The sequence below is a fragment of the Lynx rufus genome, unplaced genomic scaffold (genome assembly GCF_022079265.1).
Source record: "Lynx rufus isolate CCGP_SWC_20201006 ecotype Redwood Valley unplaced genomic scaffold, mLynRuf1.p SCAF_3, whole genome shotgun sequence".
Classification (NCBI taxonomy): Eukaryota; Metazoa; Chordata; class Mammalia; order Carnivora; family Felidae; genus Lynx; species Lynx rufus.
Window position 1 is genome coordinate 155,698,290 of NW_025814845.1, and position 25,021 is coordinate 155,723,310.

General features: G+C 41.4%; 1 protein-coding gene across 1 annotated transcript in view; it reads left to right on the plus strand.

Annotated features, from left to right (window-relative positions):
- The first annotated feature begins 13,423 nt into the window (after window positions 1-13,423).
- Window positions 13,424-25,021, plus strand: part of UNC5D (unc-5 netrin receptor D) — a 545,977-nt gene continuing 534,379 nt past the window's right edge. Inside the window, exon 1 of the mRNA XM_047092087.1 lies at window positions 13,424-13,526. Within this exon, the coding sequence (XP_046948043.1) occupies window positions 13,424-13,526 (103 nt within the window). The remainder of the gene's footprint in view (window positions 13,527-25,021) is intronic.

The following is a 25,021-nucleotide window of genomic DNA, read 5'->3' on the forward strand; positions in this document are numbered from 1 at the left end:
TATAAGACAATATTGATGTAGGTACTGACAGACAATTCATCTTGTAAACAGATGAGGTAAACTTGCGGTATTGATAAATATACTACAGGACTGTGAGTGTATTTTATCTTACTTATGATTTTCTTAACAACATTTTCTTTTCTCTAGCTTCATTTGTTGTAAGAATATAATATATAATACATATAACATATAAAATATGTTTTAATCAACTGTTTATATTATCAGTAAGGCTTCTGGTCAACAGTAGGCTCATGGTAGGTAAGTTTGGGGGTAGTTAAAAGTTATACATGGACTTTTGACTGTGTGGGCATTCTATACTTCTTTAAAATTTTTTTTAATGTTTATCTATTTTTGAGAGAGAGAGAGACATAGAGTATGAGTGGGAGAGGGTCAGAGAGAGAGGAAGACACAGAATCTGAAGCGGGCTCCAGGCTCTGAACTATCAGCACAGAGCCTGCATGAATGGCGAGATCTGATCTGAGCCAAAGTTGGATGCTTAACCAACTGTGCCACCCAGGACCCCCTGGCATTCAATACTTCTAACCCCAGCATTGTTCCAAGGTCAACTTTAATGAATTACAGTGGCTGAATCATCCTGAACCTTGTTAAAAAATTAGAATGATAGCATTGTAGTTCATTCATAGTTTTAATGAGAATGGGCATATTTTGCTTTATAAATTTGGCTCTGAGTTTGGAATAATCAATGATAAGAGTGTCTTCTTTTTAATTACTTTTAGTCAGAATATATATGCAAAGTGTAGCAAACATCTTTTTGGCATCTGTAGAGATGACCACAAAATTTCAAGTACTCAAGTACTAGAATATTTTTGTCCAGCAAGTGACAGGTGTTATCACCTTCAGGCAAGGAATCTCACTGCACCAGTACCTAGTTCCAGGATGTCAACTCACTCCATGGTTTGATGTGGCAAGAAACAGATGAGTCACACAAACATTAGATCAAACGAGGTTTACTCCCAAACACAAGACACAGAGCACATCAAGTTAGGCCCCCACACCCAGGAGGTCTCCTCCCAAAGTGACACAGAGTGACAGTCTGCATGCACCCCTCTCCTGGAAGCAAAGGACCTTGGCCCCTCCCCCATGGAATCTGAAATTCAGAAAGCTAGGGGGAGCATGGCTTAGGGTCACATGATGCACACCCTTAATCAGAACAAAGAAGCACAAGTCTAGCCATGAACAGGGAAGAATATTCTCAAAAAGGGAGATATGCCCAGTACAGAATGTGGGGGTTCCTTATTGTCCATAAGGAAATGCTTCAGGCCCAAGGCCACTCTTAAACAGCCATGCAGGGTGGAAAGATTGCATGCATGAAAGGAAACAAACTGCCTTTCCCAACAATTTTCTTGTATTGAAACTCTTTGCATTCCTGAAAAATCCCTACTTAGTCATATTTTACATATATGTGGGTTATATGTAAGTGTATATATTTTAAATACATATTTTATTTATTATATTTACACACACATATACATGTATAATACATTTGCTTTAATTTAGAGCTTTGCAGGTATATTCATATAGAATTTATTTGATATGTAATTTTCTGTTTCTGGTACATACTGTACATTTCAGTGAATTATACTAGTTTCATAACTAGAAAGGAAGTTTTTCTTAAACTTCTTTGTCAAGTTTTGAATTTCAAAAGAAATACATGCTCAGGGTGCCTGGGTGGCTCTGTCGGTTGAACTTCCCACATCAGCTGAGGTCATGATCTCACAGTTCGCGAGTTTGAGCCCCGCGTCAGGCTCTGTGCTGACAGCTCAGAGCCTGAAGTTTGCTTTGGATTTTGTGTCTCCCTATCTCTTCCCCTCCCCAGCTCGTGCTTTGTCTTTCCTTCAAAAATAAATAAAAAAGATTTAAAGAAATAAAAAAATAAAGAAATACATACATGAGCATTTTATCTAGTGGAATAATGCAAAGATGCATAAAATAAAGTTAGCAATCTCTTCCCACTCTCAAAGATTTCCCCACTTTATTTGTACATTTTTCAGTTTATAAAAATACATAAATACTTTACATATTTAAATTTTCTTGTTTTTTTTTGTTTTGGTGCTTTATTGTTCTTATTAAAATGGAATCCATACTATTCATGACTTACTTTCCTCACCTGATGACATTGGATATATTGGGTATTTCTTCTTATACACACGTATAGACGGAGCACATGTTTTTTAATGGTTACACAATATTTCATAATATGGATGAACTGCAATTGATTCACATTTTCCTCCAGTTGATGAATATCCAGATAGGATTTACAAAGAATTTGTTATTGTTTTGTTTTTATTTGCCTCTATAAAAAATAAACATCTTTGTATATATAAGTTATATACAAGGATTTTCAAGTTTATAAAGATAAATTTATCGAAGTGCCACTATAGTTCAATATATATTCTCAGAAAAGTTTCCCAAAAGGTTTAGTAACTCACACTCATCAGTAAAATATAAGTGAGCATTTCTTCTTCATATCATTGTTTTGTATAGTATGTTATAGGTGAACAGTAGAGTAACATTGCATATTAATTTTTTTTTACATTTATTCATTTTTGAGAGACAGAGAGAGAGAGAGAGACAGAGCGTGGGCGAGGGAGGGGCAGAAAGAGAGGGAGACACAGAATCAGAAGCAGGTACCAGGCTCCAAGCTGTCAGCACAGAGCCCAACGTGGGGCTCGAACCCATGAACCCCGGGATCATGACCTGAGCCAAAGTCGGACGCTTAACCAACTAGGGTTAAGCCACCCAGGCGCCCTTTCTATTTAATTGGCTTTTCCCAGACTACTAATGAGATTGATCACTTCATGTATGTATTTTCCATTGGATTTTCTCCTTTAGATAATTGCCTTTCTTGGGCTATAATATTATCAAATTCCTTTCAGCTATCAATATACAGAAGCATGTTATTATTAGAAATAGTAACTTTTTTGTCATTTAAGTTTCCCATTTTACTGTTTGTTTTTTGATGTTATGAAGTTACAGTGTTTGGACATAATTTTTTAAATGATTTTATGTATAACTTACATAGAGAAAAAGGCACAAATCACAATTATATAAATAATTCATCACAAAATGAACACAGCCATGAAGCCATCACCCAGATTAAGAAATAAGGCAACATCAGCAGCCAAAATTCTCCCTTGTGTCTCCTTTATTCATCATGATCTCCCTCATGCCTCACTTTTAACAACATGATTTAGTTTTGCCCATTATCAAAATGTATATATGTAAACATATTTTTTAAGTTTATTTATTTATTTTGAGAGAGAGAGAGAGACAGAGAGAGAATCTCAAGCAGGCTCCACACTGTCAGCACAGAGTTCTATGTAGGGCTCAAACCCACAAACCGTGAGATCATGACCTGAGCCAAAACCAAGACTGGGACACTTAAACATATGTACACATATTTTGAACACATTATAATTTCATTGTTTGGTACAATTTTCATGTTACTAACATTTTCATCTTTTTATTGCTTTTCTTCTCTGTTTTCATATTTGTCCTTTCATATGGTTTCTTTTTCCTTCTTCCTGAAGAACTCCCCTGTTAGCACTTCTATTAAATTGCATGTGCTGATGATAAATTGTCTCAATTTTTATTTGTTTAAAAAAAAAGTGTACTCACGTTACTTTCATTTTGAAGGGCTTTTTCACTGAATATAGAATTTAAGTTGGCCTATTTTTCATTTTTTTGATGATACTTCTCCACTGTCTCATAACTTCTTCCATTGTGTTGAGATAGAAGCAATGATTATTATCATTACCCTGCCATGCCATTCTTTTGTTTTTACTGCTTCCTTCTAAAAAAATTTTTAGGCATTCTTTTTTTCCCTTCTTCTTTGAACAGTTTTCTTTGCTATGGTGTGGTTTTATTTTGTATTTTTCTTCAGCTTTTTGACAGTTTTGAATCTTTTTCTTAATGAGTTTCATTGATTTTATCAAATTTCCATGCATTATCTTTTCAATATTGCACCTGTCCTTTCTTTGTTCTTGTCTTCTACTATAGAAATTCCAAATCAGAGCTTTCTAGAATTTAACATGTGTCTTATACTCTTTTCTCCATTTATTTTTGTTTGTTTCTCAGTGCTTAATTCTGGATATTTTCTTCTGATCTCTCTTTCACATCACTAATTATCTCTTTATCTGTGTCTATTATAATGTTACCCACTCAATAAATTCTTAATTTCAATTACTATATTCTTTAGATCTAGAATTTCTATTGGATTATTTTAACTTTTCTAGTTCACTGATTAAATTTTCCATATTTTCATGTAATTTGCTAAAAATATCAATCATATCAACATAATGATCTGTGTCTCTTAATCTTTTATGCGTAAAAAATCACTTAAAATATTCTATACTATAAATTAAATTAATTACATTACATAGATACTTATTTCAGACTGATATTCTGATGATATCATTCCATGGATTTCGGCACCCACGATGGCTGATGTTAAATCTGTTTCTTTCCATGTAATATGTATTTTTTTAAAGTTTTTTTTTAATCCCAGAAAATTTTCATTTTCTGTATCCCAGAAAGATATTTCTCCACCATTTCCTTTGTGATAATTTTCTGTAACTTTACTTTTTTTTTTATTTTAGAGAGAGAGGGAGAGAGAGAGAGCATGTGCGAGCAAGGGAGATAGAGAAATTATCTTAAGCAAGCTCCACACTCAGTACGGAGCACGAAGCAGGGCTCTATCCCATGACTCTGGGATCATGACCTGAACCCAAATCAAGAGTCTGATGATCACCCAACTCAAGCCCCCAGGTGCCCCAATTTCCTGTAACTCTTATATTTGTTAGAGTATCTCAATCTAGCCTCAAAGTCTCTTAAGTTTGCTTAAATTTTGAAATTAGACTTGCATTTTCTTCTATATTTGATGTTTCTTCAGTATTATTTTCAAATTAACTAATTGTGTCTTCATCTTTGCCAGTCTTGAGCCTTGTGTTTATTATTTTTTCATTACTTGACCATAACATCCAATTCCTTAGATTTATATTTTTTCTTAGCTACCAATACTTGTTTCATTTTGTTTGCTTGAATTCACTTATTATTTTTTTTCTATTTTTGTAATAAAAGTAGTTCTTTCTTTTTTACTTGGAGCATCCCAGAAAAATACATTTTAAGTTCTATGATGCTTTTTTTCTATAAAGTGTGAACTGATGTTCAAATATTGTTTTAATTTTTCTGTATTTTTTAACCTTATGTTATCTGCAAGTGTGTTAGGACACTGGTTAGTATGCTCATTTTAAGGGAATGAATTATTTTTCTCTCCCCTCCCCACTATCATCTCTCTCCTTCTGGAATTACCACTCTTTGAATTGCAGATTTGTGGCTACCTCCACCTAAACCCAAGGAAATCTAGGTCTTATAAAAGTCATTCGGGACATCTGAGTTATAGTATTATTGAGAAATATGGTCAGCCCTTGAGTCAGAGTGCCGTTAGGTTCGGTTCCTAGTGAAGAAGCTGTGTCTTTGTTGCTTCCCTAAATAGCAGTCTTAGACTGGCTGAGTATTTTTTTCAGGCAATCCCCTCAAGTTGGGGGATTCCCTGCCAATCTCTTCTTTAAGGTGTGCAACTGGCTCTGATGTCTCATTTGTCATGGAGCCATTTATTCCCTATGACAGTGCATTATTTAGACTTCCATATACCACTGCCTGCTTCTAGAGCCAGGATTTGGAAAGTACATGGATTTAGCCCCACTCAGCATTTAGCAATTTTGTTCTATTGATGATCCACACAGATATGTATCTGGATTTTGAGCCAGGTTATGTGTCTTCCATTTTCTTTTTGATATGCAGCCTCATTCTTCTGTGTATAGAGCAGAGAAGCATTAAGTAAAATTATGAGGGGCGCCTGGGTGGCTCAGTTGTTAAAATGTCTGACATTGACTCAGGTCATAATCTCACAGTTCATGAGTTTGAGCCCCACGCGGGGCTCTCTGCCGTCATTGAGGAGCCCACTTTGGATTCTCTGTCCCGCCCCTCTCTGCCCTGCCCTGCTTGTGCTCTCTTTTTTTCTTTCTCTCTCCAAACTAAATAAACATTAAAAAAAATTATGAGGTTGTCTTAGTAAGAAGTCATCTCCTTTTCTGAAAAAGTCTTAAAAAGTACTTTGAAATATATCAGTCCTGTTTTCACACACACACACACACACACACACACACACACACACACTCACACACACACACATACCCCATGCTCTAGGTAGATATGCCAGTTCATTCATATACACACATACACATGTATGTATATATGTGTGTTCACATATGTGATATATATCCATGTGTGTAGAGATAGAATTCATTCATCTATATACACACAGTTCATTCATGTATACATATACATAAACATTTATTCATATATATATATAAATGAAATAGCACATCTACTCATAGTATGTATGTGTGTGTGTGTGTGTGTAATTTGCTTTCTCTTCTCAGTAGAGAAGTATGTTGTCAGTAGGTTGAGTGCAGGAAAATCAAAGGAGTTCTTGTCTGATTTTTTTGTTTGGATTAGTTTCTCACCAAAGCAGTAATAATGACCATGGTCTTCTAGCGATCCCCCCAAATCTACTCTAGAACTAGATCATCTGTCTCTAGAGAAATTGGTACTTGAATTGGGATGAAATCATCCTTATACCTGACAAGATGAGTGGAACATGTGGTTGAATTAAATTGCAAATGGTACTCTCTTAAATTTTATTTTCAGTAAAATACTACTTAACATGTAAAGCAGATCCTTTCTCCTTCCAAATGCATGACAGCCATTTACTAATGAATGCTTTTAAATCTACTGCCTGAGCCTTAAGATATAACAAATTATAAATTCATAGGGTTTTGTGGGGGGTGGGCTTTAAAGATGGAGACGGGAAGCAGGTATGGTAGAAGTTGGGCCATGAAAGTCAAAGCTATTTGAAAATTGGAAACAATTCTGTTTGTTAAGGTATCATTTTCTCTTTGCACACCTTCGGTTGGAATCACGTAACAGTTACTTAAGTCCTGTTTTAAAGAATCTACTAGAGTTGTCATCCTCCTAGTGACAGGGATTAATTTATAATATCTTATTCCAGATGAGTAGTCAAGGAGAGTGAAGGAAAAGGGAGAAGGCAAGCAGAAAATAAAAACTAAAATGGAAGAAAATTTGTTGCTCTTCTTCTCCTCCTTCCTCTTCCTCTTCTCCTTCTTCCTCCTTCTCCTCCTCCTTCTCTTATTCTTCTCCTTCTTCTTCTACCTTTCAGAGAGCCATTCCTTTCTTTTCTTAGTGATTTCTAGTTAGCACTTGTCCAAATGGCTTATTATGGTTCCAACTTTTAGATCAATTCTTTTGATAGTACAAGCTACACCTAAATGTGCACACTAACATTCTGTTTGTCAGATTTTGTCCCAGAGGTCAGAGACCTCTTTTGGTTTCAGTACTCTGAACAGGTGCATATTCCCTTCTACTCTCCAATTCTGACATACAGATATATTCTCCTGTTTCTATCTGTTCCTTACCCCTTTTCTGGGAGAAAAATGGGTACCTTTAGTTGAAAAAGATATCTGCTGACCCTAGTCATGTCTGGATACCGGAACCTGCATCTAACCCTACTTTCCCACAACAATTTGCTCTGGGTGTTATGCCAGAACCAGGAAAATCAAACACCCCTAGATCTCATAATGTTCATGAGGGGATGGGAAGGTTGGAATATGAGTTTGTTCAACTTGTTACATTTTTGACTCTTGACTCTATTCTTTTTTTAAATTTTTTTAATGTTTATTCATTTTTGAGAGATGGAGAGAGACAGAGCATGAGTGGGGGAGGGGCAGAGAGAGGGAGACACAGAATCCGAAGCAGGCTCCAGGCTCTGAGCTGTCAGCACAGAGCCCGATGTGGGGCTTGAACCCACGGACTGTGTGATCATGACCTGAGCTGAAGTTGGACACTTAACCGACTGAGCCACCCAGACGCCCCACGTGACTCTATCCTTGACCAGAACAGGGCAAGCATCGCCTCCAGCCTCAAGCCTTTTGATTGGAGATAGCTGTGTGGTTGACCTGTGTGTTCTGGTCAAGACTACATGGCAGCTATGACTTTCAACTATAAACCTACCTTATCTTTGGATGTCTCTTCCTTTGCCTCCTCCAGCAGGCACATGGCCTACTATACTCTAGATAAAGAGGAACAAATGAATGAATAGTTAATTGATGTCCCAAGGCAGGGCATGAAAGGAACAGAGATGAAACTGAGCAGGAAAAAAATCTGTCCCAAATACATACCCCACAAAGGTTTGGCAGCACCTTCCACTTGACAGGAAGAGCCATGGCATTTTCTCCCAATGTGGGAAGCTATCAGGCTGTCCCTCCACTACCCCTAAGTGGTGGGATGTGTAAATTGTCACATTTCTGATGCTAACTGCCAAGGTCAGGTAACTCAGGGGCCGCGTGTTGTGCCGTCGTCCGAGGCTACATCTTTTATGAGTTAACACATCTCATCTTTCCTCCCCAGTTTATTATTTTTTTAAGTGCTAACACATTAATTTTACTGCCAAAGAATTGTGTTTCTTGTTATTATTTTTAAGTTCTTTCATTCGTCTGTGTCAGCAGCTGAAGCTGAAACTCCAGGATGCACGATTCCAGGAAGAATTCCCTGGGTACCAAACGGAGAAGGCACACTTACAATGTCAGGAAAAAACTTGTTTAGTTAGACTCTTATCTCGGTGCCCTGCTGCCCTTTTTAAACAAATGTATTGGATTTTTGCACTTTATTGCTGCTTCATAGCCCAATATCTAAAATGGACTTCTCTCATTTTGTGTGAGAGGGTTTACTTAACAAACGATCCCATATTGCTTTTAACAGGGCAGACCGTTAACCTGGATTATTGTGCACCGATAGAACATGATGCGTGAAGAACTCCCAGCTCCCGGCTTTGAACATCCTTTTCTCCCCATGCTTCCAGCAGGTTCGTGAATCCTGAGCTGGGCCGTGAGAACGCGGTGCTGAATAAAATTTAACATGTTCTCTGAAAGTCGCATGCATTTCTAAAATGTGCTGCTCCGATTGAACAAGACCTTCCTGGGGAAATGACTGGCACGGAATATTCCCAATGGAAATATCACTCGTAGAATATCTCATTTACTTGTCTCGCCAAGTTCACCCGTTGAAGCTGGCAGCTGTTGCCCTTTAGTCCAGTTGATTTTTGGTCTTCCCTATTTATGATCTTAATTGTATGATTCATAGAAATAGTGGCTTTTATCAGAAATGTCCGGCATTGGCAGAGCTAGAAATAAGTTGGGTCTTCAGAAACAGTAGTCAGGTTCCGGGAGGATGGAAGAAGCTAACATGTTAACATCCCAAATGTGGGAAGACCATCCTCTCTCTGTAACCCATGCCTGTGAAAGGAGGGGAAGACTGCTCTCTCTCTTTCTATCATCATGCTTAGTAGAAAAGGATCCGCATGCAGCATAGAAAGGCCCGAAAAACACTAAGAGAAATTCTCAGAGCAGTTATAACTAAAATTTGCCTATTTAGTTCAGAAAGTTAGATAAAAGCACGGTGCAGAAATATATTGTGGAATTTCTTTCCAGCTCTTCTTTCCCTTAGTCGTTGGGGAACGTTCCTAAGCCCATTTCCTCTCCGTTTCAGCTGCAGCTGTGTTCTGTTCCCAAGGGTCTGGATCTCACTGACTTCTGACACCTTGCTTTTGTTCAGATTTTAAATGAGGCACTTCCTGCTCCTAAAAGAATCCAGGTCTGTGGTTTAGGACAGCCCAAAAATATCTCCATACTTTTCAAAAGCTTCCATGTCTAGGGTCCTTTTTCTCTCTCCCGAGTGTCTGTTAGGTCTGCAGTAATCTAGATGCAAACTATAGTCTCTTTGCCATTTTTTCATAAAGCCACTTGTCTCCATATCCTTAGTGATGATTTGGAGCTCCCAGGAGAAAGGCCACATCTCAGCAGGCATGGCTTTCCACCAACTCCCGGGCTCCCCTCTTCCTTCCCCAAACCCTAGAACAACACATTCTTCCTTACTCATGTAGAATATTTCTACTTTAACTTCCCTTCGAGGTTTACTATTACACCAACCAAGTAGGTTGGTTAAAAATCCTTAAATATTTTTTTCCAGACAAAGACAGAACTTTTCCTAAGGAATTGTAAGCCATTAAAAAAATTTCATTATATTTGGAAGGATGTATGCCCAGTCTCTATTTCTCCTTCTCCAAGTTTGACTTGACTCAGACATTTTCTATTTTTAGACTGGTTGGGCTAATGATGACCAAAAGGCAATGGAAGTAGAAATGTTCTACCTCTTTATCTTTGTGTATAAAGTGAGAGGCATGGTGCATTCAAACAACAAAGAATGGAGAAAAAAACTTTACCAAGTCTGTTCATGGAGTTAATATTTCCTGGTTACATCTAATACCTTTAGGGTGGCTGGAGTCCCAAGTAACCTGGTCTGGAACATATTTTGCATTTGTTATATAATTGCCCCAATTCCAGAATAGGTGGCTTAATTTCTGATTTGTTTGTACTGAGTTTTCAAAATCATAATGTGGTATAGTTGAAAATGATGGCTCTTAAAAAGGATTGATCTTAAAGTCATCTAGTCAAATACTCTCATCTTTCAGATGAGGAAACTGACCAGGCGATGTTGACTTGCCCCAGGCTACACAGCCAGTCCCTGGCAGTGTCATTGGCCTGGTCCCTTGGTGTCCTGAGTCTCAGGCTAGTTCTTCTACTATTCTTTGCTCCTGTTCCTTGGCTGGAGACATTGATTTTGGGCAGTGACTATTCAGTTTATTTCTCCAAATGGAATGGAATACAATTCACGCCTGTTTTAAAATAGCCAGAATTAGATTAATACAGGGTGTACTAATATATAGAACTTAATTAATACATGGTGTATAATTCATACCTGGTATATAATATGTGGAGGGAATGCTGAAGATCCACCTTCTCCCAACCCAGTATTTAAATCGTACTGAGAAGAATGAGGTAGAATGTCTATTTCTGGACACCTGATTGAAAGGACAGTACCTCAGCCTTCATCTTGGGTTTACAGTCACACAAACCGGTGTCTCATTTTTGATGTTTAGCCACTTCCCTATGTGATCTTGGGAAAATCACTTTTATACTCAGCCTGACTTTCTTTGTCTGCCAAACAGGGATAATAATACCTACATTCTTGGGTTTGGTTCGGCTATGAAAACAAAGTATGTATGTGAAAGACCCAATCCTTAAACAGGGTATGCACTTAGAGCTTCTTGGTTTCTCTCCTTCTGTCTCATTTGTCATTGCAATTTGACATGAATTATTAATTAATATTAGCTCATCTATTTCCCACATACTTAAAAAAATAAAATTGTTTTTACTATTGCTCTCCTCTGGGGACAGTAGTAATACTTCAATACTATCTTGGAAACATAGTAATTCTTTTCTCTTTTTTTTTTCTTTTTTCTTTTTTTTTTTAGAAAATACTCATTTGTGACAGAGCTGCCACATAGTCTTGAAGAATAAGGAAAGTCAGAGGATGAATGACTATTTTCCAGAAGACAGGTAAAGCATATTTGGTAGATTAATTCTCAATTCACCTTCTCAGAGGAAAAGGACAAAACACTCATTTACCAAGATTCTAAAGAGATTTTCTGGCAAGTCCCTAGCCGGCCCCACATTAGTCTTTGCTTTGAAGCATTCAATCCCCAGAGCTTGGGCTTCTTGACCAGGACCCACACCTTTTATTGAGCTACAAGAAGACTGGAGGAGACAACTGGCTCCTTGCCCCGGACATTCACACGCCTGGTGGCACTCAGGAGAGGGACTGCGCACGTGCCTATCGGGGAATCAATCGTTTTGCCTACCATCTTCTTTTTCTTCAGAAGAAAGCGAGTGAATGCAATTACCTCATCCAGAACAATTACCACACTAAACTGTTTATTCTCCAGAGAAAGGTGTTTGGGAGTAGGGAGCACTTTGTCAAGACAGAGATGGATTTTTTAGAAGTACTACTTGTATCAATATCGAGTGTGGTCAGTGAGGGAACTGTTGGGAAGGTTTTCTTGCAAGCCAAGACTTCAGTTGCTGTTGGGGTCAGCCAGGCCAAAGGGGACCCATATTCTAAATAGTTGAGTTGTGGCACCATTTGGGGGCCCCAATATTGTGAGACGTGATGCGTGCTCTGCCTGTGGAGTTTTGGACTCAGGGCCAATTCCTCAGGTGCCTTCTTTGCTCTGAAACTGTGTGGCCTAAGGCAATCTCTCTTAAGTTACTACAGCCGAGGGAAGAATACAAGGCAACCATGAGATACTTTTAAAAGCAGTTAAATAAAGCTTTGACAGTTTATTCAAAATAAACCACACTTTTAAGAAAAAGTCTTCTTTCCTTCTTGTTACAAAGGCCAGCACGACTCTCCTTTCCCTGATACTTAGAAGAAAGGCGATTCCCAGGTCCCAGATGAAAACAAAACCATGAGGCATCAGAAATACGGACGCTTTCAGAAAAGTTAAAAAAAAAAAAAAAGTAGAAAAAAAATCTATCACATACCCCTCAACGCACCCCCGACTGTAATTTCCTCCACCTCTTTATTTATATGCATACATATTTCGCCTAGTTACAGTAATGGATTTATTCTACTGTTATTTCCCCCCACTTGGCATCTAAGTCTTTTTCCTTTTGCTTTGACTATTTTAGGCGTGCTGTCTGATCGGATGTTAAAAAATGGAAGAAGGAGAGGCAGGACTGAGAAAGGGCTCAAAGTTGAACGAAACAGAGGTTTCCGGGAAGCAGCCGACCCCGAGTCGCCCGCATCTTTCCGCGCCCGGTTCGCCTCGGAGAGGCCCGCAGGCGCTGCTCGCTCGCGCCCGTAGGCGTGCGCTCGCGTCCCCGAACGGGCCCCAGGCCCCGCCGCCCCGATCCGCGAGCGGGGGCTATTTGCCGAGAGCGGAGATACCCGGGAGCGCGTGCGGCGGCCGCGGCGGGGCTCACCTGCGCCCCCCTGACTCCCGCCCCGCGCGGCCCGCCGCCGCCCCGCCCCGGCCCGGCTCATTGGCTGCAGCTCGGAGGGGAGGAGAAGGGGCGGCCGCGGGCATCTCATTAGCGATGCGGAGTCGCTCCTCCGCCCCGTAGTCCCGAACCCGGCAGCGGCGGGAGCGCGGCGAGCGGTGCTGCGGAAACGACGCGCGACTCCGGTGGCGGCCGCGGCGGCAGCCGTCGCCCCGCCGCGGGAAGCTATGGGGGCGCGTGCAGGCTCCCGGTGCCCGGCCAGCGGCGGCTCGGAGCGCGCTGCCCCGAGGCTGTAGGGAGCCGCCGTGGATCAGTCACTCGCTGAAGACCTCCGGGACCCGCTCGTCTCGGCCCCCGGCTCGCCGTGCCTCTCCCGGGCGCCCGGGGCGTGGAAGAGGAGCCGGACTCCGAGCGGGGCGAGGAGCATGGGGAGAGCGGCAGCCGCAGGAGGAGGCGCTGGAGGGGCGCGCCGGTGGCTCCCGTGGCTGGGGCTCTGCTTCTGGGCGGCGGGGGCTGCGGCTGCCCGAGGTAAGCGCGGGGCAGAGCGGGCGGCGGGGCCCGGGGCGAGGCGAGGGGGCGCCGGCGAGACTGAGCGGGACCCGCGCCCGCGGCGTTGGCTTCGCAAGTTGCGCCCCGCGCCTTTCCGCGCGCGGACCCGACTGGGTGGGAATCCGGCGGAGGACCTCCGAGGGGACCCTGCCTCCCACCCCAAGTTTGCGATCAGCCGCAATCCTACAGGTTGCTGTGACCGGGGCCCCTACCCTTGACGCGCATCGCCTGCTCCATTTTTCCGATCCCTCCGCAATTGCTGCAGACCCGAGTACCCACCTCTTCGCTCCAATCTCACTCCCCTGCCCTCTCCACTTGTCTCCAAGGCGAGAGAGATCATGGGTGGGTGCGCAGAGCTGTGTCCGAGAGTTCCGGCGAGAGGGGCGGGGTGATAGAGGTCTCCCTCCGTAGGGTGGGCTTGAATGGAGAGGGCGCTTTTTCCTTTTGGGGAGCAACACCCAAGCTGAAGTCCGCTGAGCGTGACACTCCTGGGGCGACACTCGCTAGAGGACTTAGCACTGGGTTTTCTTTCGAGGAGGCCGCGTGCGTGCGGGAGCCCGGGAGAGCCTTGTGCACCACCCGCGTTAGCTGAGCCTGCGGTGCGGAGCCGGGATAAGCATTTGGCCCGAGGCCGGCTCACCCGGCGCCTCCTCTTGCTACCAGGTGCCCACTCCAGCTAAGGAGCTAGCGAGCGCGGGGCTCCACCGAGCCGCGGGGAAACGCCGCTCCTTGCTGACTTTGAAACGTAAACCCCATTTTCCTGGATCCTCCGGACTCCAGTAGAGTGAAAATTTGCAACTGATTTCACCTGCACCGTGAGCGAGAACCGGGAGCATCAAGTTAAAGATAAATCCCGCCGACTTGTTTTGAAGATGATCGGAGACAGTTTCAGACGTAGCTTGAGTATTGTGGCTTTACCTTGGAAATAATCCCGAAGCTTCTTCTTCCCGCCCATCTTTAGCTTTCTCTTTCCCCGTGTGCCATCCATTAGGTTTAGAATATGTAATTGCGTTGAATGATTTACTTAACGCTCCTCCAGCTGGAAGCGGGGACTGAACTGACCACCTCACGTTCTGCTCTCTGGCTATCCTGGACCTAATGCGTAGCCGGGAGTGTGGAAGGGGTTCAGGACGATCACACAAGAACCTCTGTAATCTAATTTTTATGAAAGCTAACGGTGTGTTAAAAACAGTCTGGGTGCCTAGAATGAAGAATTAGAAAAAGGAAAAGAGGTGGATACAGGCTTTCTGCTTTATGATCCTGTTCAGTGACTATTTGCTTTTCATTTCCTGAAAACTTTTTTTTTTTTTGCTTTTTTTTTTTTCTTCCTTTGGTGAAGCAGGCCCTTTAAAAAGCAGCAAAGGTTTAAAAATGAGCCTCGGTGATTGCACACACCGGGTTATGGTGAAGTATAGTTCTTTCCCTTGCTGGAAGAAGCACAGGCTTCAGCCATCTAATTTACTATGGAGAATGCCTCCTTGCAAAGTCAGCTCAGTTGTGTTTAATATACTGTTATGGAGAAAAGCCGGCTTGTTCTCAGTTATCTAAATGTCTGAATTCCCACCTGCTATTTGGTGTGGAATACCCAAGAGTGACTGGCTCCCTGTCTTGACCCCTTGGAATTTGGTTGGTGGAGTTGTCTTGAAGCCAGCTCCAAACAAGAGGTGGGGATATGCCAGAAGCCTCTTGGATGGAGTTTTGCTGGCTGTAAAACTAAGGCTAGCACCTCTTGTCTGCAAGCTGTTCCTTAAAGGTCTCCTAGAAAACATACTGTACACTCTGCAGGCTTATTTACAACAAAATGTCTTGCACGGATCATAGTAATGTTCAAGACACATGGCGCGGAGCAGTAAATCTGACTAATATTTCCCTTGTAGTATGTTACGTTTTGGGGTGTGAAGCCCATTACCCTTAGCATCTGTCAGAGATTCTGTAAGAAATGAGTAGTAAGCCGGGCTCTGGAATCTGTGAAGCTACATGCACCTGGCTTTGGACAGGTGGGCTCAATTGTAGTTTTCAGAACAAAGGGTGGGTTTCAATGTTACCTAAGTTCTGCCTGCTTGGGCAGGTGCCCCTTCATTAAAAGCAAGAAGAGGTGCGCTCTCGTGGCATGTTTGCTGAGTAGTCTGACCAGCCTCCATACGGTTGGCCCTAGGTGGTGGTTCTTTATCCAAAGAAATAGTTTTTTTTTTTTTTTCCCCTGCAAGCCTTTCCATGTTGATTTGAACCAAGGTGTTCTCCCTTCCCTAAACAACAGGCTATATAGAATTATGCTTTTCCTTTGATGATTTAGGAATATTTAACAATTCAGTAGCATTTTCTTTACAGTTATTTATCCTTTGTTTCTAAGATGATTGCACCAACTTTTTTTTCCCCCTTTTCCTCTCCATACCTAATGTAAAACCCACTAAAAATCAGAGGGGAGGTGGTTTCAGGTGATTGGCTTTAAGTGAATGTACTCAAAGAGGAAGATACTTGGGGCAGGACACTGCCTGTAGAAACTAGTAGTGAGTGGCCCAAGGAGCAGTGTTCTGGTTCCTTCCTTTGCAAACAGGACTGACTTCTTCAGATTTATGTTCCTGACTTCTGGCATACTGTGAGGAAGGCACTTTGGTGCCATGATTACTGTATATTTTAACACTTTCCAACTTAAAAGAAGGTTGTTTAAAAGTTATTCATGACCTGCCAAGTGCAAATTGAATCCACATCATGTTGTCATGTTGATTTGTTTTGTTCTTTGAAAAACTGGAGTGGCGCTCCAGATCTGGTTGCGATTCCTGTATTAGATACTGTACCTAAGATACCCTCATCTAAAGGCAAGGAGGAGATGATCGTAGGCTAAACTTACAGTTCCTTGCTTTAAAAAATTTCCTGGACAATGAAATCTTCCTAATAATAGCTATAGAAATGCATTAAGGGCATGAGTGGTACATGTTTATTATCTAGGCATAATAGGGTCAGATGGTTTACACATACTTAAAATCCATTTGTCTATCTGGTTCATACATCTTAAAATCTATCGTCATTTCCTCCCTAGTGACCATTATATGCACCCCCCCCCACCTTTTTCATTCTGTTCCTTTTCCTCAAAAAATTGTCCCTCCACAGTGCTATCAGGAAAGAGTGTTTTCTCCCAATTTCCTGCCAGGTTTGTCTTATTCTAACTCTTGGGTTGTGCTCGCAGCTTGAGCAGTCCAATGGCACCTTCTTTTCCTACCCAACAAAGTGTGTTCAAGGAGTGTCTTAAGTATCTCAGCCCTTAACAAGAGGTTAGTTTTTCTGATCTGGCCCTTAAGAAAAGCGCTTATTGTCCTTTTTCATTGTCTTACTATGAAAAATAAACGTCCTTCCTCACTCTTTGACCTGTGTGTGCTTTTGTAAGCGGTGCCCCATAGGGTGGGAGAAGTTAGAGGGCCAGGAATCCTCCGTGAGGTCTCTGAACTGTAGCGGGAACATTCCAGACCTTGCTGTCTTACTAGGTAGGGAAGCCCTTTTCTGTCTGTATCGCCTCAATGACTTTATTGTCTTCCTTCTACCATATATAGAACCTAATTTAAAATACCGCCAACTCTAAAGATTTCTCAAGGAATTTGTTGTAGAGGAGATAGTATTTGATACCACTCCCTTGTGCCTTTTGTCCTTTTTTTAATATGAAGGCTAGAGACTCAGACCATATGCATTAAAATCGAATCCCAAAGACAGGTGTCCATCCAAAGAAAGATTTTTCTGTAACATCCCCTTAAGGAAGGTCATAGTGGGAGTAGAGGCATCCTCTTAATGGACAGGCACACACGTTTGCAGAAAGCCCTGATGGGGATGCTTCTTGATTGCACTTTGGCTCTTAATCTTGATTGTCTCATGCTCAGGGAAGTGCCACTTGACCAGCCATGGCATTGTCTTCTCATTCTGATGCCTTCGTGAACTACTGACTTGCCTGAATACCTAGCGGGGACTTTCCTGTAGTGACAGCCGCAAATTCTAGGTGAAGACACTGACCAGCTCACCCCCTCATTTGCTAAGTGGCCGCTGTTGGCATGAAAACTACCATTGTGTTGCTACCGCTCCTTATATCATACCTGTTCCTTAAGAGAAGGCATTTTTGTAGCCTTGAGTGAGAAATAATAATAGTGATTATTGTATTTAGCGTGTGCCATTGATTATTCTAAATGCTTCACGTATGTTAACTCATTTAGTCCTTAAAATAACACCGTGAGGTAAGTAATATTCTCATTTTTAACATAGGGAAACAAGGTCAAACAAGGGTTAAATAACTTGTTCAAGGCCATAGAGGTAGTATATGATGGGGCCTGGATTCAAACCTGCACTGTCCTCCTCCAGAGCCTTAAACAAGGACTGTTTTCTAAACTGTGCCAAAAATAAAGTGACCCTTACATTTTCGTGACAAAAGCGCTAAAATGATTTCTCTGTAACTGTGAGAGTTGTAGAGGCATTTAGAGTACCTTCAATAAATCTATAAATATATTCAGATAAATCTCAGAGATTTATGTTGTATGAAAACAACCACCCTCTCACCATTCAGCTTAATATACTTTGGGATTGGATTCACACTTAAAATTCTGAACGCCCGTTTCTAATATGATAGCTTGCTTTTTTTTTTTTTTCAATTTTGAATTTCAACAGAAAATATTACTCTGATTGAATACGCCATCCATGGAATGGCAGATCCCAAGAGACTATTTGTTGCATGTCTTGTATTTTTAGCCTTGTTTGCCGGGGAAATGTGGAGCATGAGATTGGAGAGTAGATTGTTAACACCAGAGGCTGCTGTTTCTGCTGTTTTGGGTACTCCTGCTGCTGCTCTTTCAAGGCAGATGGCTAGATTCATTTATAGAAAATAGATATTCGTTCTATTTTGCATTTCCACTTTGAAAAGAACTTCTAATTGTTTGGGCCACATTGCCTCGTATGGTCTCATTGTGCGCATACACATGCTGTGCGTAGATAATTTTCAGAATTAGGTGGATGTTAATGGATCCACTTTGGACTGTATTAGAAATCCACTGTGAACTCCGTTGTGCTTCTGGAGTATTTCTCCCAAAAGTGGGTGTGTGTGCAGTACAGGGTGTATCACGGATTTTGTGCTCAGCACCTGCCCCTCCCCACCGACTTCGCTGACCCAGAAATTAGGGGCAGAAGTACTGGGTTGCATTTCTGGGGCTAGAGGAGAAACAATACTCCCATATTATGCTTCTCAGCTACATCAGACTACTGCGGGACTGAAAAACACTTCCTGATACTGTTTCCGAAAGACCAGAGTAAGGTGAGGCCTGAATTCTTCCCCTGTGAGCAGTTCCTTCCTTCATAAATAAGAAATCGGAAAACCAAAAGCTGCCTTTCGAGTGAGGTCAATGACAGCTTCACTTAATGCAGATGTTGACTGTCTGTCCCCAAATTTCTGGTCCATAAAGTGCAAAAGAGCCTTCCTTTCCAGAAAGAGAGACCTTGGCAGGTGTATTCCACCGACCCAACCTGGTCTTGTAAGGTTAAGAGGAATCATGGGGGAAAACGTCACTGCAGCCATGTGGAGAATGAATTTGGCAGGTGTTTTGTTGTCATCTAAAATCAGATGTTTGTAATTTCTCCATCAGGTAAGTCCAAGGGAAAATGATGTTGCAGAAATTCCAGAAGGTAGGTGATTGGTGGGCAGGCATAGGAAGAAATCATCCCGAATTCTTCAGAGGCTCAACTAACACTGGCACAGCTATGTTTTGTGTAATATCATTCACAGATTTTGATAACTTACTATAAAAGCAAATTTATTTTCTAAATATTGGATGAGAGATCTGCCTGTGAATATATTTGTGCGCGTGTTGCTGGGAGTGGTGTGAAAGTGATTGGTGGCTTCTGCTAGCAACAGCACTTATTCAGGAGTTACCATCTTTATTTGAATTTAATTTAATAAAATCCAGGAGAGGAGGGGAAACAAACGCTCATAGGTTATGGGAGCTATGCTGGTAATGTCTTTGAAACTCACAAGTCAGTGCTCTTCAGATGTTAGTGCACATTTCAGTCGCTGCAGATCTTGTTAAACTGCACCTTCTGATCTAGTAAACCTGGGGAGGGGCCTGGGATTCTGCATTTCTGACGGGCTTCTGGATGACCCTATCCATGGGCCACACTTTGAGTAGCAGGGCCATAGATGAGTGTAATTCGGGTTTTTTATTTGCAGTATTGTTTTTCACTTGCAAGTCTGTATGAAGCGGAATTCAGTGCGAGGCTATTTTTAAAATGCCAATAGAAGAATAGGTAAACACAAATGTCAGTTTAAACTCAGGCAAACATACAGCCAGTCGTAAAACTAACACATTCAGGAGCACTGCTCTGAGATGAGATAATGTCTTGTTTCTAGCATCTGTAAACAGTATTTGAAAAGTCTTTCTATTGTGAAGTGATTGAGGACTTATGTTTGCATCTGATTAATTGCAGGTAATAAAGACGAAACTGAGTCCCTAGGAAGTTGAACAGTTTGCCCAAAGTCAGATTTTTAACTAGGAAGCTTTTCTACTCATCTTGATCACTTCTTCCTTTTATTGTATGTGTCGACTGCACCTGCACTTCAAATGGTGCGGAGTTCAGGATAATGAGAGGACGGGGCTATCGTTAAGTAAGAGGTAGAGAAAATCAGTTGGTTCAGAAAAACAGTGCTGTTCATACAGGGTACTGAGGCTCCCCAAGCTGATGGATTGTGGTTGTCACAACATGGTGTATGAGCTGGTGCTGGGGTCTGTTGTATCTGCTGCAAGATAGTTCTCTGCACCTGACAGGATCCATTGTGCTTACTATTAACTCTTACCCAGCACCTGATGGTTCTTGTCCAATAGCATATGCCAACTAGTATTTTTTTTTTTGAGATTGTTTATTTTGAGAGAGCGCACAAACACAAGTGGGGAAGGGTCAGAGAGAAGGAGGGGGAGAGAATCTCAAGCAGTCTCCATGCTATCAGCACAGAGGCTGATGAGGGGCTCGAACTCATGAACTGTGAGATCATGACCTGAGCCAAAACCAAGAGTTGGATGCTTAACTGACTGAGCCACCCAGGCTCCCGCCAACTAGTATTTTTTACTCCAGCCTTATTATGTCAGGTAAAAATACTACTGAGACTAAACTTTCTGAAACTTATTTGATCCTGTGATAAAATACTCAGGGAAATTTAATTGCCAGAGGAAGAATTAAATAATTGTAAGATAGTTATGTATGTATTTTTTTAAGTTTATTTTTTTTATTTTGAGAGCGTGAGCAAGCAGGGGAGGGGCAGAGAGAAGGGGAGAGAGAATCCCAAGCAGGCTCTGTGCTCTCAGCTTGCAGCCCAGTGTGGGGCTCGAATCTACCAGCCCTGAGATCATGACTTGAGCCGAAATCAAGAGTCAGATGTTTAACCAACTGAGCCACCCAGGCACCCCTATATTTTTTTCCTTAATAGATTGTAAAGCGTACATTCCTTTTTTTTAATGTTTTAATGTTTTATTTATTTCTGAGAGCGAGGGAGAGAATGTCCTAGGGGAGGGACAGAGAGGGAGGCACAGAGTCCGAAGCAGGCCCCAGTCTCTGAGCTGTCAGCACAGAGCCTGATGCAGCGCTCAAACTCACACATTGTGAGGTCATGACTTGAGCCAAAGTTGGACACTTAACCGATGGACCCACCCAGGCACCCCAAAGCCTATATTACTAGATAGCCTGTTCTAGAAAGAGGGTTAAGTAGAAGAAGGACACTCTCATGGATGGCTGTTATGAGTAATAATTCATTTGTATGGAACTTGATACTTTTAAGGTATGTTCACAAGTATGATTGCTTTGTATTTTCACCTCTACCCTGATATCGAACAGATGATAACATTAGATGTAGAGATTTTTCAACCAAGGCGACACAGGCAGCAATAAGTAGTACCAGGACTCAAAGCTGAGTCTCCAAATGGCTTCTGGGTTTTGGACTTATTTACCAAGTACTTCTGTTTTCTGGCCCGATAGAGTCATTAGACCTGAGCTGAATGATAAAGCATTTTGCTCACATTATATTTGAGACCAGGCTCTGGATGCATGAGCATGTGTGATGGAGGAGAGTAACTGAATAAAAATTTTGGGTGATACCTGTGTTGCCTTCTTGGTCTGTTGGTATTATGTTCTCATGGTTATAAGCAGAGATGCCCCTACGCGGGAAATGTGTCAGAAGTGATTGGAGGGAAGTAAAACTGTGACTAGATCTCTCATGGCAGACTGCGGTATGGAATAAGCTGTATGTCAGACATTCGGAGGAACTTGCTAAGCTGTATGTCAAACATTCGGAGGAACTTGCTAAGCAATAATATTTTCTTAATCAAAGGAATTAAAGTGTTCATTAAAGTAAGTAAAATCACAAATTACTTCTCCGGTTTTATTTTTAAAGATGCCATTACAAACCAGACAGTTTTTAGAAATAGAATACTAGCTCCTCAGTCTGCATGGCTTTCTAAATACCTTGTCTTTATTATTTTTTTTAAGTTTATTTTTTTATTTTGAGAGAGAGAGAGGGAGAGAATCAGAAGCGGGCTCCGTGCTGTCAGTGCACAGCCCAGCATGGGGCTCAATTTCACCAACTGCGAGATCAAGAGTCAGTCGCTTAACTGACTGAGCCACCCAGGCACCCCTCTGCCTTGTCTTCATTATTAATTTTGAGTGCCTGTGCTTTACTTTTTCTTTATGTGTACATTTGTAAAACAAGATTAAAGTCTTTAAATTTGTGTTTGGAAGTATTGCCGTGGCTCAGTGCAAACGGACTTCCAATAACAGTTTTCATTATGTCTTTGAGAATTATCCAACCTATCTGGGGTGCCTGGGTGGCTGAGTCAGAGTCTGACTTCAGCTCAGGTCATGATCTCGGGGTTCGTGAGATTGAGCCCTGCGTTGGGCTTTGTGTTGATGGCACAGAGCCTGCTTCAGGTTCTGTGTGTCTCTGCCCCTGCCCCACTTGCACTCACCCTCGCTCTCTCTTTCTAAAATAAACATTAAAATTATCCAACCTATCTTAAAAAGAGATTGGGAAAGAATACAGACCATCAAATAAGATTCTTTGCCAGGCAAATTGTAAGTGTGTGATAAGCCTTTTGAAAGGGGCTGGGAGGAGTTGACTGCATCTAAATCGACAGCCCTTGGATCCCCTTCAGTCTTGGGGCCAGAAGCTACACTGATTGCCAGTAGCCTGCATCAGATTTCCAAAGTTGTTTTCCTTAAGACAAAACCAAAAACAATCAGGAGATTCACAGGTTTTGTCCAGGTGAGGTATGTGGGTGGGATGTGTTTCTGGGGTTTGCTTTAAGGATGTAAAGCTGAAAAAAATTTGTCATTAAATTTTTTTTTTTTACATTGGGGCAAAAAGAAAACTCACACAACCCATTTGATATTTTCTCAAATTTAGCAGACAGCTTGAGATGCATTTCAGCCTCTGCAATGGCAGTGTGAAAAGACAGCTGTATCGTATCACATCCTGCAGCAGAAAAGACCATCACCTGTAGAGCCTATTATTAACAGTTGTCAAGGTGATAAGTGCTTTAATGCATGGGTATCTGTGTATGTATTATATATTAGTAGAATGTCATATATCATCATTATAGCAAACTTAGATCATTAAAGTTCTACACTATTAATTTAAAAGGCATTAATAACACACTTGAGATGTGGATACAATTTTGACTTGAAAGTCAGCTTCTTAATTCACATATTCCCATTTCTCTCTTTCTCCATGGTATCTCTCATTTAACCCCCAAATCTTTGTTTCTTCCTCAAAGTCACTCCCTTCTCAGAAATTCCCTTCTCATTTAAGCAGTGTGGTGAGCCTGGGGAGTTCGAGACCACGTGTCCTTCAACCTATCACTTTGTTCTCTTGTACTTTTTATCTGTCTTATCTATTATTTTGTCTTTTTTTTTGTTTTTTTGAGAAAGAGAAGATATGAGGCGAGGGGGGGGGGGAGAGAGAGAGAGAGAGAGAGAGAGAGAGAGAAAATATGAATATGTATACCTACAATGTGGAGCCTGACTCAGGGGGTTGGGGGCTACATCTCACCAACCGATCATAACCTGAGCCTTTTCAAGAGTCTCATGCTTAACCGACTGAGCCATCCAGGTGCTCCTGGTTCTTTTTATTCATAAAGTGAGAAGAAAGGACTAAATTCTTTTTTTCTTTTCTTTTTTGAGAGAGAAAGAGCGCGCAAGTCAGAGAGGAAGAGAGAAATCCCAAGCAGCTCTGTGCTGTCAGTGCAGAGCCCTGTGGGGGACTCGAACTCAAACCATGAGATCATGACCTGAGCCAAGATCAAGAGTAGGACAGACACTTAACTGAGCCACCCCGGTGTCCCTGGTTGTTTTTATTCCTAATGTGAGAAGAAATGCCTAAATTGTCTTTAAAGCTCCTGCATGCTCTCACATTCTGTGATGCTCTGCTTTGTTTTCAGTACCTTTCATTCTCAGTATGAATAGGACGCCCCTTCTCCGCCATAGCTCATGTTTGCTCACTTGGGTGTGGGGGCCCATGGATGCTTACTTTCCCTTTCTAATAGAAACCAAACTTATGAAATTTTCTGTCTCTATATTCGGAGTCTCTGAACACTGTGTTAATAACACACTTGTGATAAAACTCACTGTATAGAACACTCTGCTTTCAAATTTGCCTCCGTGACTTTGGTGCATTTTGTAAAGAGATTTAACAGATCTGGGAGCTGGTCAATCCTCGTTTTCGATACTTGTCTTTGTGCTGTGCTTCTAAAGCTTCTAGCTTTGTGGAGGGCATTGTCTAAAAGCAGAAGATAGAGAGCATCTATGTGGCCTTCCGTTTAACATTTGATAAACACTGATTTGATCACTGAGTTTCTATGTATTTGTTTCCCATTTGTAGAGGAGAATTGTACAATTATGTTGATGAAGAGAATCCTAATATTTTTAGGGTAAGACCCACATCTTAACATGAACAACCAAAGTTTAGAGAAGCAACGTAGCTTTCTTGGCTTCTGTAGGTCATTTCTGTCGGTGCCTGCCCATGAACCCAGATCTTCTGTTTCTCAATGTCACTCTTCCCTCTTTTCCTTTCCAGGCTTCTAATAACAAACGTAATCAATAGAGGCACAAAGGAATTCAAAAGAAATGATACCAGAAGACTAAAGACTATTGATCATTGTTTTTCTCTGTTAAAGGATGTTTTCATTTTATTTAAAATGTTTACATTTTTCTAAATGCCTTTGAAATAATAGAGATTTCTTGGCTCAGTTCTTAATCATTGAATGTTGGGGTTTTGATTTGAGGCACTCAAGCTAGTTCAGTGTAGCAGAGCTAATTAATTTTGTAAAAGGGGTCTACATTATAGATTTGTGTTGGGATGAAATCTGGAGTGTTTTTTTTAAATTTTTTTTTCTTTTAACATTTATTTATTTTTGAGAGAGACAGAGCATGAGCAGGGGAGGGGGAGAGAGAGGAGACACAGAATCTGAAGC